Source organism: Lissotriton helveticus, chromosome 5_1 (genome assembly GCF_964261635.1).
Source record: "Lissotriton helveticus chromosome 5_1, aLisHel1.1, whole genome shotgun sequence".
Classification (NCBI taxonomy): domain Eukaryota; kingdom Metazoa; phylum Chordata; class Amphibia; order Caudata; family Salamandridae; genus Lissotriton; species Lissotriton helveticus.
In genome coordinates this window covers 1800659456-1800674235 of record NC_136065.1, presented here as the reverse complement: position 1 = coordinate 1800674235, position 14780 = coordinate 1800659456, and the positions used below count along the sequence as shown (strand labels likewise).

The following is a 14780-nucleotide window of genomic DNA, read 5'->3' as shown; positions in this document are numbered from 1 at the left end:
TCACCCACTGGAACATAACAGCACGGCCTCGTACAATCCAATCACCACCGCACCGATCGCCTCCTCATTCTGTGGCCAGTCACACCATGAATTAAACCCAGATCTGTGACTGGGGGTGAATGTTTTGCCATTGTGCAACATTCCGTCCATCATCTTGTGTGTTTTGCAGTCGCACCATGCAGCACCAGTCACTACCACAATCCAACGGAGAGGTTTGTTCCTCTAAGAAGCCCTAGACCACCGCACAGACTGGAACCACGTACCATTGCTCAGTGCACCTAGACAAAAAACAAAGCAGCATGCGCCTATGCTAAGTCTGTATACCAGCACACCTACCGCGCATAGTTACTGCACTAAGTTGAGTCCTCCTGACCCAACTCCTGCATCATGGGTCCTTAGTTCTTTTTCCACCACACATGCACCGGCCAATAGCACCAGTCACTCCCTACATCTCCTCAGAGCGACGTAGCCTCTTCTACCACCACGCACTCTGCAAGCTCACACTGCGGCGGCCACAGACTGCACTGGTAACGGGTCATGCCGGTCTAGACATAAACCACCCAGATAATTGCCACACCCTAAGGACTTATCCTTTTCGATGATTAACACTGCTGATGCATCCAAGCGGTACCCTTCCTTCCCAGTTGCCAGACTCCGTTGGCGCACCCAGACGACGCCCTCTCCTTCCCAGTTGCCATTCCGGAGATGAATATTTGTCTCCCCACAGAGCGGGTCCCCACTAGTGACCCATTGCCTTTCTTGACTAACCCTTTACGAATCTAACCTTTACATTTGCAGATTGGTCTTTCTCTCAATGCCAGCGGGCATCCTGGCTTGTCTCTGTTGGGGCAGAACAATCCCCCTATTTAGGTGAGTTCATTGGTGGCAGAGCCTACGTAGGACATGTTTGGGCACAGAATCACAGGGGTATACGTCTACTCCCCAGGTTACACTGCCCTGCAGCAGCAGCATCACCACGTGGTCTCCTCACATAGTCACCGAGATGATGCATGTTAGGGTTATGGAACTGCATATTCATATGTGGACCTTCCACCTTATCATGACCACTTTTTTATTCTATCCTGTCTAGGTGTGCGCCTGTCTGTTTTTATCCTATTCTGTTTAGGTGCTCACGTGCCTATTTCTCCCCCCATGATCTTATGGTTTCTTTATCATTGTGAACCAGGCCACTCCCAGCTGCCTATATATTTATTAACTGATTTTGATCCATCTCTTACAGGTGCACGATCTTCCAAAAGGTATAGTTGTACCTTTTGTTTTCACTATACATTAGGACTACTGTTGAATCCTGACTTGAGGGGACGTGACTCTTTACTCCCTTTTGGCAAAATCATTACAGGTCCTGAAGAAATGCCTAGATCCTTATGGACTGAATAAGGCATGAAACATGTTGACCCCCCCTGCACAACTCACTAATCTAAGAACTGAGGCGGGTTTAATCCTCCCTCCTCAGTCCACAACTCTTTAGTCTGTTTTTATTCAAGGTCCAGGTACTCCTTTAATAAATTGTCTTTAGAGTACCCAGGAGCCATTTTAAACCATACGCACACAATCCCATTTCTACTCCCTACACATAGGCACCCTCCAAAAACATAATTTTGATTCACAACGGCAAACCGAGAAGGCCTCCGGCAAAGAGCCCCCCTGCGGCGCCCATTGGGCATTGCAGCGTTGGCCCAATGGGGAGTTGCCCTATGATGAAGTATGGCACCCCTCGGGTGTGTGAGGGCCCTTGCTCCTTATTGGAGCTATCCCTGAACGAGCACGTACTATCTTGCTCTATCTAGCACCTGTCAGTAACTGTCATCACTGATGTGGCCTGTTACATTTCCTCCGTCCCCTCTATGAACAGCATACCCATTCTCTTTTACTAACACATTTGTCCGCTCATCTGAATGCTTTCCACTGGCTTCCCATAAAAAAAGATTCTGTTTAAATCCATGGCCTTGTTCACAAAGCTTTCTATGGCTCTGGTGCCGGGTATCTGAGAGAGAGAAATCAAGACTTCATCCCTTCTAGAACTCTATATTCCTACTCCAAACGTTTGGCTAGAGTTCCCAAAATGTGTTGACAGGAGATCTTTCTCTTATCTTGGCCCGGTTACATTGAATAAACTCCCTTTGGAGCTATGTACCACAATTGATCTCCCCCGTCCCGTCTAGGAACAGCATACCCTTTCTCTTTTACCAGTATTCTCGGGCCTGTATGCTGGACCTACCAAGCCCCCTCGTCCCTCTCTGTGAGATTTAGGACAAATGTGTTCTCAGGGGCCGATTAACCCCTTCGGGGCTGATGACGAGCTCAGCTCCTCATGAGCGTAACCTGCTGTGTGCTCATGACGAGCGTAACGTGGTCAATTCAAAATTGCCGCGTACAGCGGGAAAAGCCACCGCATTGATGCGGTTAAGGAGCATCCGGGCTGCCAAATTCTGCACCACCTGAAGTCTAACCTGAAGGTACTGAGTTAGACCCAGGTAAAGGGCATTCCCGTAGTCCAATTTGGAAGGTATTAATGCTTGGAATACCATTCTCTTGGAAAACTCTAACAGCTGGGGCAGGAATTTTTTCAACATCCTTAGCAGCCCAAAGCTGGAACCTATCAGAGCCTGGATCTGTGGTTGAAAGGAGAGGGCACTATCTAACTTAAAGTCTAAGTTCTTTACAGAATCTTGTTGAAGACCAGGGAGAGGAGCGTCCTTCGGCCAAAAAGATCTCCTTAGTTCTGGCATAGATGGACCAAAGACTAGAATGTCTGTCTTATCTGTATTACATGTTCCAATGACAATAGACTTTTCAACACTCTCCTCCACTGTACTGTATGAAACTCCACATAACAACTCTCCACTTGCGACACTGGACTCTACAATTTAAAACACATTTTTATTTTAAAAACTTTAAAAAACATAGAAAATCAATTTAAAAAATCAAAGGTTGAAGCTTAGTTATAGTTAGGAAACCATATTTACCGGATACAAACCAAGTTTAAACTACGCAACCTGTAAAAATTAGAAAGATATAGTTATAACTTTCATTTATAATTCATTCACCACCTCCAAATTAATATAAGTAGCGGACCTCGTTACACACTCTGTACAGCTCGCTAACCAGACAACACTAACTATAACCCGCTACTCTGCCATGCATTATGTTGTGACAATTAATGTAATTTGAGAAGTTTGAAGTGTAGTTATGAATGCTATAATTGTACATGCTATCAGTGATGTATACACGGGTATAAACTGCATGGAAAATACAAAATATATGGAATATATATATATTCACTGAAAAAAAACAAAATTTACCGGGATGTTATAGTGAGGCTCATGTTTTAAGCACACAAAACCATAGACATTTAGTAGTTGTGGTAATACTTAACGTTATATTTATGTTAAGAAACTAAAACCCGTCGCCTAAAGTTACTTAATGGCCCGAGTTATAGTTTCTTCAGATAAGTATAATTATAGGGATACCGATAACTGCTGAGTTTCTGTGGGTAAAACATGAACCAAACTATAACGTCCCTGTAATATTTTTTTTCAGTGAATTTGTAAGCTTTTTTAACGTTAAGTAATATATAACTGGATGTGGGGGAACCTGCAAATCCATGGAGGATATGCACCCCTAGATATACAAAGATGTATTTATTTAATAACTCCCAAACTACAGAACAGATTCACACCAAGTTATAAAAAGGACTCTTTCTGGACCTAGAGCTAGCTTTCTGCCAGATTTGGTGTAAATCCGTTCAGCGGTTCGGCCTGTACCAGTGTCTATAAAATGCAAAATCCCCATGGACACTGCATGGGGGGAAATTGATTTGGGACGTACCCTTTTTCTCGGCCTCCACTTGATGAATCACACGGAAACGTTCCATGCAGATCTAGGCAAATTAGGCCACTTTTTGGGGGAAGTGTTTTGAAGATTCATCAAACGGCGCAAAAGTTATTAGCAAAACAAAAATCACTTTGTCCTAATTGAACTACCTACTGGCTATCGCCAGTAGGAAATTACATATATGAGCTTGTCAAAGAAGAAGGTATGAGGTGGCTTTTACGATGAGTAGGGTGCCTCAGTTATGGAGTGTGATTTGTATTTTGATTGTCAACAGCATTTCCTAGGGTAGCTCAGCAATTTATTATATTAATATCTCTGGTGATGTGATCCTTTTTAGTGTATTGACACTGGGGTAAAGTGGCTGAAGTGAGGGAGTGGGGGGGCAGAGAGAGTTTTTTAGAGTGTTGTGGTCTTAGGATGGTGATGAGTTTGACATTTACTTGATGGCGCTTTGCGCATAGTGAGTGGCCCATCTTTCTGGTATGGTCCCATCAGGGACAAACTGGTTATGTGTGCAATACAATATTGTGGGCTACAACCCTCAAATCATCAAAATGACCAGCGTCTTACATTTTCCCAGAAACGCCAGACATTTTTTCTTACAATGTCCCTTCTAAAGTCTTCTCCTTCACAACCACCACCCCACTCTAAACCAGATACTTGAAAATCTGTCCCCAGGGAACTATGCCTTACGGTTCCCATGTCCACATCGAAATGTATTTTCTCATCAACATACAGCAACATCCATCCCATCCATCCAGATTTCATTATCAACCATGCGGATAAAACAAAAATCTGCGTAGAAATCTATTACTCCTCACGATATTCATACTCACCTAACTATCTCAGCTGTAGTTGTGTCCGGTAGGGCTGCCAGGTCTACCAGTTTTGTAACAGCCTCAATCAACACAGTATCCAAGGCCTCTATATCACTGCCAGGCTGCTGATTTTTACCTGTGAAAAGGGATGGAAAATAAATTCCTCAGAAAAAAATATGCTTTTCTTAATCAGGTTAATCCTGACTGGCAAATTCCTGCATCAAGTAAACAGGGGTTGCATACAAAATGTATCTCACAGCATATTACAAGCACATACTACATATTTCATGCTGCCTGTTTCTTAAAGGGGGGGGGGGGGGGCTGTCTATTTATAAAACCGAAAGGAGATTTTGCAATCTCTAACAAGAACTTCTAGTTTTTATTTTATATTTTATTTTGACATGTTATCCCTGTTTAAATTGCAAAGGGACATGTTCCTCGAGACCTCATCTCTAACTTCCATAACCATTAGGAATCAATTCAGCAGAAAAGCTGGATTTATTTTAACAATCAAACTGCCAAAAAACGATTGTATCCACACACATGCCTTCGACATAGTGTTGCACGTCTTCTATGGGGTTTATTTTTATTTAAACATTACAAAGAGACATTTCCCTATAATTAAAACACAATCGTCTTTTAGAGCCAGATGCACAGACATTAGGACTACAGATTTCCTATTTGAAATTATCTCCTGCTCATTGACATCAGTTTCTTATTTCTTTTGCTTTCCTTGCCATTAGACCATGAACAATTATTGGTGACATTTTGATGATTATTAACCATGGTCTTTTAAGATGTTAAAAAATAGCTAAATCTACAGAACGAGGAGGTGAAAGAGCAGTGAGGACTTGCCAGTTAAATAAGGTATGTACCAGAAATAGTGATATCTAAGGTAAGTAACTTGGTTTTCTGATTAATATTTCTAAACATAGTTTCCTCGCCTTAGGAAGACACCAAAGTAGTACAAGGCAAAGGCAGAGGGTCGGTGGAGTTAAACTAAAAAGTCTTGCAGATGGAGGCCAAAGCAGTATTGCTTCTTGAACATATGCATAAAGCCCATGTTACAGCTTTGTAGATATCAAGCACAGGCATATCATGTGCTAAGGCAGTGTTAGCGGTTGGTGCAATGGACTTTGAGGTGGGTGAAGGTGCTACTTCGTGCACAATGCACAACAGAGCTTGATGCAGAGGACTGTCTACCTCAACAGAGTCCACTTCTTCACATCTTTCTTTCTTTTTTTTCTACATTATTTTATTGGGTTTTCACAAAGTTAAATAACAACACAATATAGTAGTTGTAGTTACAATGGTCATGTGGCGTGAGTATGACCAATTTGTGTAACCAGTAGCTTAATAAAGGATCGTTTGAAAATACAATTCTATCCACTGTGTCACCCTTTTTAATTAGTAAAATCTTTTTTATGACCGCTTCAACTGACATTCACATAGGACAGCGTCAATACCGCTTGAACTCACAATACATTACACATAGGAAGCAGCCTACAGCGGGCACCAAACCCCAACTAAGTTAGAAACATCCCCTCCAGGACCAGGCAGTCAGCTGCAACCGTTCAGCCATTCCATATTTAAACAGGAACTCACCCCTGAAGCCTTAGTACAACATGTCCGTGGGTCACCACTATAGGGTACATCACCCAACCCCCACTCTGTGCCCGGCCTATCTTATCGCCTTGTCTCCCCTAATTCTACAAGAGTTACCCTCATGCTTTCCCTCACCCCCCCACCCATGCTTCCACCTTCCGCTGCATCTTAAGGGAGTAGTATGCTGTTATTCTCTTCAATCTTCCAGGGATGCCATATTTTCTTAAACCTCCGGGGCTTTGTATATGAACTCATCTGCCCTCATACACCAATATAGCCTCCCCTCCCACTCGTGCAGTATGGACATGTGGAGTCTCCCCCATTTCCGAACAACATCCCATCGTGCCACTGCCAGGGCCAAATTACAGAAGAGCAGTATGTACCCATCCAGAGATTGCTCCCCCAGATGCCTTGGGTTATCAATTGAGGAGTGAGCTGGATATGTATATTCGCCACCCCAGACAGGCGCTCCACACACTTTCTCAAAATCTCTTTACCGGTGAGGACTCCCTCACCCTATACAGCAAGAAGATACCCATCTGACCACAGCCCCTCGGACATAAGGCAAACTCTCCATGCCCCATTTTGTAGTGACGTTCTTGTGTGTACACTCTATGCAACAATTTCAGCTGCACCAGGTGAAAAAACCCGCCAAAATCTCCACCTCCCTCGGCTAGTGCCAAGCTTCTCCCCATTCATCATCCTCTATCCTCCCCAGATCCTGCTCCTACCTGTGCCTAAGGGCATCTAGTAGGGGCAGACTATGGGCTAGTAGTGTGATGTAGATCTGGGAGATTGCATGCCCATGTAAGGGGGAAGACAACATCTGGCAATCCAGAGGTGACTCCTCCGGTAAGTTCTCAAAAAGAGCCTCATTCTTCCTAGTAATGTGCTGCATCTGCACGTACCAGAGATATTGCATCCGTGAAAGTTCATGCTCTGCCTGCAACTCCGAGAAGGGAATCAGGCCCCCGTCCCTCCACACGTCTCCTACCACTGAAATCTGCAGCATATTCCAATGCCCAACATGATCATCGATCTCTTTGAGCTCTCTCAGCATCTCCCATTCTCACAAAGGTGTTGCAAAAGTGAGCCTCCCCTCCCTGCTCAAGAGCTGCACTGCCTTCCAGCATATGTCCACAACTAGGGCAACTGGCGAAAGCAGCAAACATATTCTCCCCGTCCATACAAATATCGAAGGTAGCCCACCAGTCCCAATGCCCATCTATCTGTCAGCAAGGAGGAATCCTGCTGATCTGAGAAGACCCACTAATTTGCCACTACAAAGTGAGCCGCTCAGTAGAACAATTTCCGGTTGGGTAGGGCAATACCCCCACTCCACCTTCCTAGAGGTTTCTCTTTTTTTGCGCCAGACAGCCTGAGAGACACCTGATTGTCCTCATTATGATCAAAGTAAAAACATAAAACCCTTTTGGGGTTCAACCAATAGAACTTCTCCTCTTTCCCAAGGTGAGGGGGAGCAAGAAATAGTGGTAGAGGGGCATATTGCCAAAAATGGAAGGGATTCACAACGTTCTACAAAACGGACACCTGAGTCATCAACACTACTTTGGGGCCCATTCACAAGCTGCATTTTGTAGTACGCTTAGTACTGCTACAATAGTACTATAATAGTAATACTAAATGCTATTGACTAACCTATGTACAGAGCCTTATACCTCCGCCTCTCCTCTCTTTCATGTGGGAGATCTCCACCCAAATGTGCAGATCTCTGCACATGTAAGTATACATTTTTGTAGTAAATGTGGAAGAGACAGAGGGGAGTTGCAGGAAAATGAGTAATACTCACTACTAAAGGGGAGGTCTTAAGGGAATATTAATGAAGGGCTAGAGAGGGGTGTAGGGAAGAACATGCACCCTCCCGCAAAAGAGTAAGCCTACTGCTATTCATAAACTGTCCATCCATAACTACTGCAGGGAAGGACTCACAACAGTTGCAAATGTACTCCAGCTCAGAGCTTCATTAAGGTCAGCACCACACATGTACAGACAATGGTACTGCAAAACCCTCCCACAGTAAATAATGGAACTAGGGACTTAAAATGAAACCCGATAGGAACTAATGTTAAAATAAGTTAAATTGTTTAAAAATATAAATACATTTTGTTTAATAATAAAAAGTTGTCTAAAAATAAAACAATTATTCATTTATTTTAAAATCATTTATTAACCATTTTTAATTTATTTTAAAAATTAAAAATAATTCAATCACTGTTTATTAGTTCTATCACAACTTTTAATCATTTTAAGTGCATTATGAAAAAAAGATCTTTTTTATTTTAGGTTGCTCTTCTGTTTAAATTTCCAAAAATTATTTTTATTTTATTATATTTTCAAATAAAATTTTGGATTTGAAACCTAGTTATCAAAACTGTAGAGTAGTAGTTCTTAACCTATGGTCCATGACTCCCACTCATGAAGCCTGACTCTGTAGAAAAATAAATACTAGTAGCATAATAATAAGTTGTATGTTATTAAATAAGCTAAATCTATTATGCACAATTTAAAAATGGTAAAATGTGAAGGGATTTGAAATTGAAGGCTAAAAAGTAAGTTGATATTCTTAGCTGGATTCATAGCAGCTGCTCAAATAGAACGAACAGAATACAGAATGGATAATGAGTGGGCTGCGATTAACTGAAGCGCCGACAGTGAGCACATTTTAGGGGCAAAAAAGACAAAGTGATAGAAAAAACAATGAGACAGAATTAAAAAATAAATTTAGAAAAGCTTCAACTATTCCAATAAAATTGAAGTATGGGGCGTGGTCAAGGTGGCGGCGAGGTAGGACGACTCGTTTCCAGAATCCTGACCGTCATCTGCACAGCACAGCTCCCTGGGGGCCCGTTTAGCGTGTGACCAGCTTGGTGAACCCCTGGAGCACCCGCCGACCTGCCTTGAGCCTGTGCCTGGACTCCTTGCGGTGACGGAGACCCGGCCGCCCTCGTATGTGCGGCCTCATCAACACGGTGCCCGGTACACGGAACATCGAGGCCAGCTTCTTTCCTCTCCGCTGCCCCAACGGCCTCTTACCCCTTAGAGCACCTAGTGAGGGGTCTCCGGAGGTCGGGATATTGACCGCGGCACCTTAGATCGAGGACTCGGGGCCTGCCTGGTGCTTTGGGCCACATTGATCACCGGCCTCAAGCACACAAAGACCGGCCAGGAGCGCAGAGGAGGCGGCGGCGGATCACGCAAATCCCGGGGTCTATGGTGCGGCCTGCGCGACAGCATTGACTGGTGTCCGAGTTGGGATGTGACCATAGGAGGCCCTACCAGCCTCGATAGTGCTCGTCTGCCCCGCTGCGGCCCCCTCGTCCCGCAGACCCCAAGACCCTGGCGGAGCAAGTCGGAGCTTGGCATCGGAGATCAGAGGAGGCATCGGGGGCGGCCGTGGTCGGTGCCCTGTGGGTGGCACCGACTCGCGCCTGGCGGCACTAGCCCACAGGCCGGTGCCTACCAGTGGAGAATTCTGCTTGGATCGTCGACGGCCGCCCGCACCCTTGACGCGCAGGCCTCACGGGTCCCCCCCACCGAGCGCGGGTCGAGTGCTGCTTGCGGCCTGATCTGGCGAACCATAGAGACAGGACGCGCAGATCCCTGGCTTGGTGTGGGTGGGGGACCCTACATCTCTGCTCATCACGCGGCGGCACAGCGGGTGAGACTAGGGCTATTGAGGACCGACCGGAGGACACTTCTACCTCCCTGAGCTACGAGGGCGGCGGCGCTCTGTCCGGGGCCTACCCTGCTACTCCACGGACCTGAGGAAGAAATTTCCCTGAGCCCCCCCGGGTGCGGGTCGAGTGCTACTTGCGGCTGGACTCCTGTGCCGTCGGAAGGGGCCACGCAGATCCTCGGCTCAGGGTGGTGGCAGTCCCAACAGCACGCGACAGTGTGGTGACACAGGAGTGCCGAGCGTCCTGGGGTTGCCGCGGTGGTAGCGCCACGTCCCCACGCCGGACCTATCATGTGCTCTGCCTGCCTTCTGCCCCGTCATAGGGACGGCTTGGACTCGGGGACTGCTTCCCAGGGTGTGACTCAATCTTGCAGGCCTCCCTTTCCTAGGAAGGCATGGCTTGGCAGTTCGGGCTGGACTGTTCCCATGAGGCACAGGGTCAGACTGATTTGCATATAGCCATGTCTGAACTGGGGTGGCAGAGTGGGCTAAAGAACGGTGATGGATCAAACCCAGATCTTTTGACTGGGTGTGAGTGTTTGATTGGTTCAGATGCTCCGTCCATCACCACCCCCTTTTGTACCGCTTTGGCCGCCATAAGTGTGGCAGGGTATGCTCAGACGTGAGTCCCTTGCTCACTTTGTCACTGGATTCAAGCAAGCCGGGCTGAAGATGGCTGGAATGCCAGAAACCAGTCCTCGGAAGCTTGTTTCCGGTCCAGGGAAGGCATGGCTTGGCAATTCGGGCTGGACTGTTCCCATGAGGCACAGGGTCAGACTGATTTGCATATAGCCATGTCTGAACTGGGGTGGCAGAGTGGGCTAAAGAACGGTGATGGATCAAACCCAGATCTTTTGACTGGGTGTGAGTGTTTGATTGGTTCAGATGCTCCGTCCATCACCACCCCCTTTTGTATCCCTTTCCTAGCCGGCGCCAGCGCCACTGCCTGACACCCGCAATCAACGGTGCGCACCTGGACCTGCTGCTGACTCGTGCCCTGCCTCTGTGGCATCCAGAGCGGCAAGACCAGTGATGAGCCCCTGAGATGATTCTGACACCTGAACCACTCACGGCACAGGACTTTGCAACGATACCGAGCGTGGCACACGAGGAGACCCTGGGGCCCCCCGCAGACATTGGGCGGGGTGCCCTAGAGGCCTGCTGTGGCCAAGACTCTACGAACCCCGCGCCCGCTCGCAGGGCATCAGTGAGACGTTGGTCCTTGAGCCTACCTCTACCATCCAGTGGCATACTCTGGGACAAGCCCTCCAGCCTCTCCATAGCTTGCTACACGCCCTTTACCGATAGTGGTCTTCTACTGAAAGATCCGTGCCCACCAGGGCTCATGACTCTGCATCACCAGGTGTCCGCAGAGCGCTAGTGAGCATGTCCAAAGCCAGGAACGTTAAGGTGAAGCCCCTGAAGGACATCTTTGGCCGTGCACAGTCCACCCCGGACATGGCAACTGCAGCGCCGGACGCAGAGTCATCAAAACAATCTCGGCCTCCGGGGACGAGCCCATCACAAAGGCCTTCCTGGAGTCGCTACTTCTCACGCTGAGGGAGGACATCCAGTCGGTGAAAGCCGAATTTGTCACAGAACTTAAAGAGGTGCGCCGGGATGTTGATGATATCGGAGAGCGAGGAGCCACACTTGAAGAGAAAAGCGATACCACGGTTACGGATCTGATGACGCTACAACAAGAAGTCATCCGGTTACAGGACCAAAACATTGATATGCAAATGCACCTGGAAGACATTGAAAATCGATCCCGCAGACACAACATTCGCATCCAGGGGCTGAGACACTCTGATGATACTAGAGACTTGTTCGCCTTCACCCCTAGCCCCTTCCAGCATATCCTGGGCGATTCCCACACGGCAGAAGTTGTCCTAGATAGAGCACACAGGGTGGGGCCTCCCCGCTGGCCACAGGCGCCACCTGCGGATATCTTGGTGTGTGTGCAGGATTTCAAGACTAAGGAAGCCATCCTCTCCAAAGCAAGGACTCTACACCAGATTTAATTCTGGGGTCACTCTCCGGTACTGTATCAAGACTTGATATTGATCACGCTGCAGAGACACAGGCAGTTCCGCCCCGTGACCGACCATCTGCGGCAACAGGGGATCTCCTACTCCTGGGGGCACTCATTCCGCCTCATCTTCCAATTCAACAATAAACTTCACCAGATACGTTTATTGATGGCCTCCTGCCGCCTACTGGGCCTCACGCTCCCGAGTGAGGAGGGCGATGTTGTCAACCCGAGCGCGGGCCTGATATCTCTCCATCGGGTTGGCAGCGTCAAACCAGGCGATGGCGCCCCCGGAGCCCACCTGCTACTGAAATTGCTCGGAACCAACAAGATGCTCTGGCCACAGCTACAGAGGCCCTCACTGGGGAAGGCGCGGAAGACAAATGAGGGTCCGGTGAACATTGCTGTTTCTACACCCATCTGATGCACCTTTGCTGGGTTTGGGCCGGCGGCAGGGGGGTGGGTGCATTTCTCCTCGTTGACCGACTATGTTGTCTCGGGTTGACGGACTTTGTTCAGAGAATGTTTCTGCTCGCCATGTGTTCGGGTTAGGGTGGGTTGGGTTCCTTTTTGTGTGAGGTTCTCCTCTTTCTTCACAGGGTTTTTCATTTTCTCCCTTTTTTGCCTTTTGTTGGGTGTGTCCCCTTGTCCACACCTTCCTCCACGTGCTAGCACACCGCCCCCTTGGTCGCTACTGTTGCCGTCCCCCTGCACTACTCCCGCGCCATGCCGGCTGGGCATCTGAGTCAGCTTCCCCCCCTTTTACCACGCTATATAGCACACTATCCTCTTAAGATATTGACCTTCAATGTCCGGGGCCTGAACAACCCTATCAAGCGGCGAGCAATCCTGAACTTCCTAGAACACTCAGCAGCTGATATTTGCCTCCTCCAGGAGACTCACTTGCTACACTAGGACCAACACAGGATTAAATCCCGAGCCTTCCCCATTCAATTATTCTCCTCACTCTCCACCAAGTCAGCTAGGGTGGAGATTTTGGTTTCCCGCTCCTTCCATGGCAGAGTGGTCCAGAAGGAGGCGGAGATCATAGGCCGCCTGCTCACCTACCAATTCCTAATAGCGTGAATGTCCCTTATAATAGGGTCGGTTTATGCTCCCAACGAAGGGCAGGACAAATTCTTACACAGCGCACTCATTGACGCCAAAGCTAATCCGGAGCGACTACTGCCGCTATGGGGAGACCTGAATCTCGCCTTCGACAACCTTACCTCATGCCAACGCACTAGTGAGGTGGGGGCCCTCTCACGAGCCGGTCTAGCACATATCCAAGACCTAGGTCTCGTAGACTTATGGCGACACTTCCACCCCCATAGTCGGTCTTATACCTACTACTCAGGGGCCTACAAGACATATGCCAGGCTGGACTATTTCTTGTGCTCTGCCCCGTTAGTGGCCTTAGCTGTGGATGCCGACATTCTCACTGCGTCACTATCAGACCACGCCCCGAGTCACGGCTTCCTTCTCCCTTCCACACACTCAGTCACCGCAGCCACATTGGCGCCTTCGTGACACACTCTTGCACAAGGCCTCCATTACGGATCATATTAACCCCTTCGGGGCTGATGACGAGCTGGGCTCGTCATGGCGTAGCCTCCTCGCACGCTCATGACGAGCCCAGCTCGTCATGAGCCCCACCCTCGGGGGAAGCGCCAGCGCTCCCCCCGAGTCAGCCCGATTTTTTTAGTTTCTGCGGGGATGGCAGGGGAAGACCTTCCCCTGCCTCCCCCCGCCCTCCCCGCCCGCGTCATCAATGACGTCAGCGCGCGAGGCGCGCTGACGTCACCGGAGGCTCCATTTGTTTACCGACGCGCAGGGAAGCCATTTGCTTCCTGCGCGTCGGATTGCAAACAGGTTAGTTTTGCGGCTGGGGCGGGGGAGATTGCAGTATTACTTCTAAGGAGGGAAAGGAAAGGCTTTTCCTTTCCCTCGGTGGCATTTAGAGGTTTCCTGCTGCACGATCGTGCGATCGTGCAGCAGGAATGTTAGGGATTTTTTTTTTTTTTTGATTGATGATCAATTTCGTTGTTCGGGGAGCGGCCCCTTGGGGAAGGGTCGCTCCCCTTGTTGGGGGAACATTATCTATGAAGTCTTCTCTTGGCTGCAATGTTGTTGAAAGGCCGTTTTTTCTACAAAAATGCTGATGGGGTCATTTATAAAGTAAAATAATAGTGCTCATTGTAATGAAGGATGCAAGTGCCTCTGTCCTTCATTACTTATACTGATGTGTGTTTCTGAAGTGGCTAAAAAACACACCTGTGCTGCCTAGGCAAAGCTCACTAGTGTTTTTGGCCTGATGAATGTTTTTTTTTGTGTGCTGCTTTTCAAACACATGCTTTGTCTCCAGTGACCATGTGTGTGTTACTATGCCATGTGCGAAGGGGTCCCTTGAGTGAACTGTCCATCATAGTGGGAAGCTCACAAATGTTTTTGGGCTGTTGATTGTTACCTGAATTTGTGCTGCAACTCTAGCGCCATCTTTGTCTCCATTGACCATGGGTGCGTTACTATGCAACTGCACAAATGTGCGCAGGGGTCCCTTGAGTGAGCTGTCCATCATAGTGGGAAGCTCACAAATTTTTTTGTGTTGATGATTGTTTTCCTGAGTTTGTGCCGCAACTCGAGCGCCATCTTTGTCTCCAGTGTCCATGTGTGCGTTACTATGCAATTGCACAGATGTGCGCAGGGGTCCCTTGTGTGAGCTGTCCATCATAGTGTTTGGGGTATGCACGAAACATGTCGACGATAGAAGTTG

At 47.9% G+C, this 14780-nt stretch overlaps 1 protein-coding gene across 1 annotated transcript in view; it reads right to left on the bottom strand.

Moving 5' to 3' along the window:
* The window catches only part of LOC144752810 (uncharacterized), a 280659-nt gene that overhangs the window by 237062 nt on the left and 28817 nt on the right, over positions 1–14780 (bottom strand). The window contains exon 3 of the mRNA XM_078640659.1: positions 4692–4809. Within this exon, the coding sequence (XP_078496785.1) occupies positions 4692–4809 (118 nt within the window). The remainder of the gene's footprint in view (positions 1–4691; positions 4810–14780) is intronic.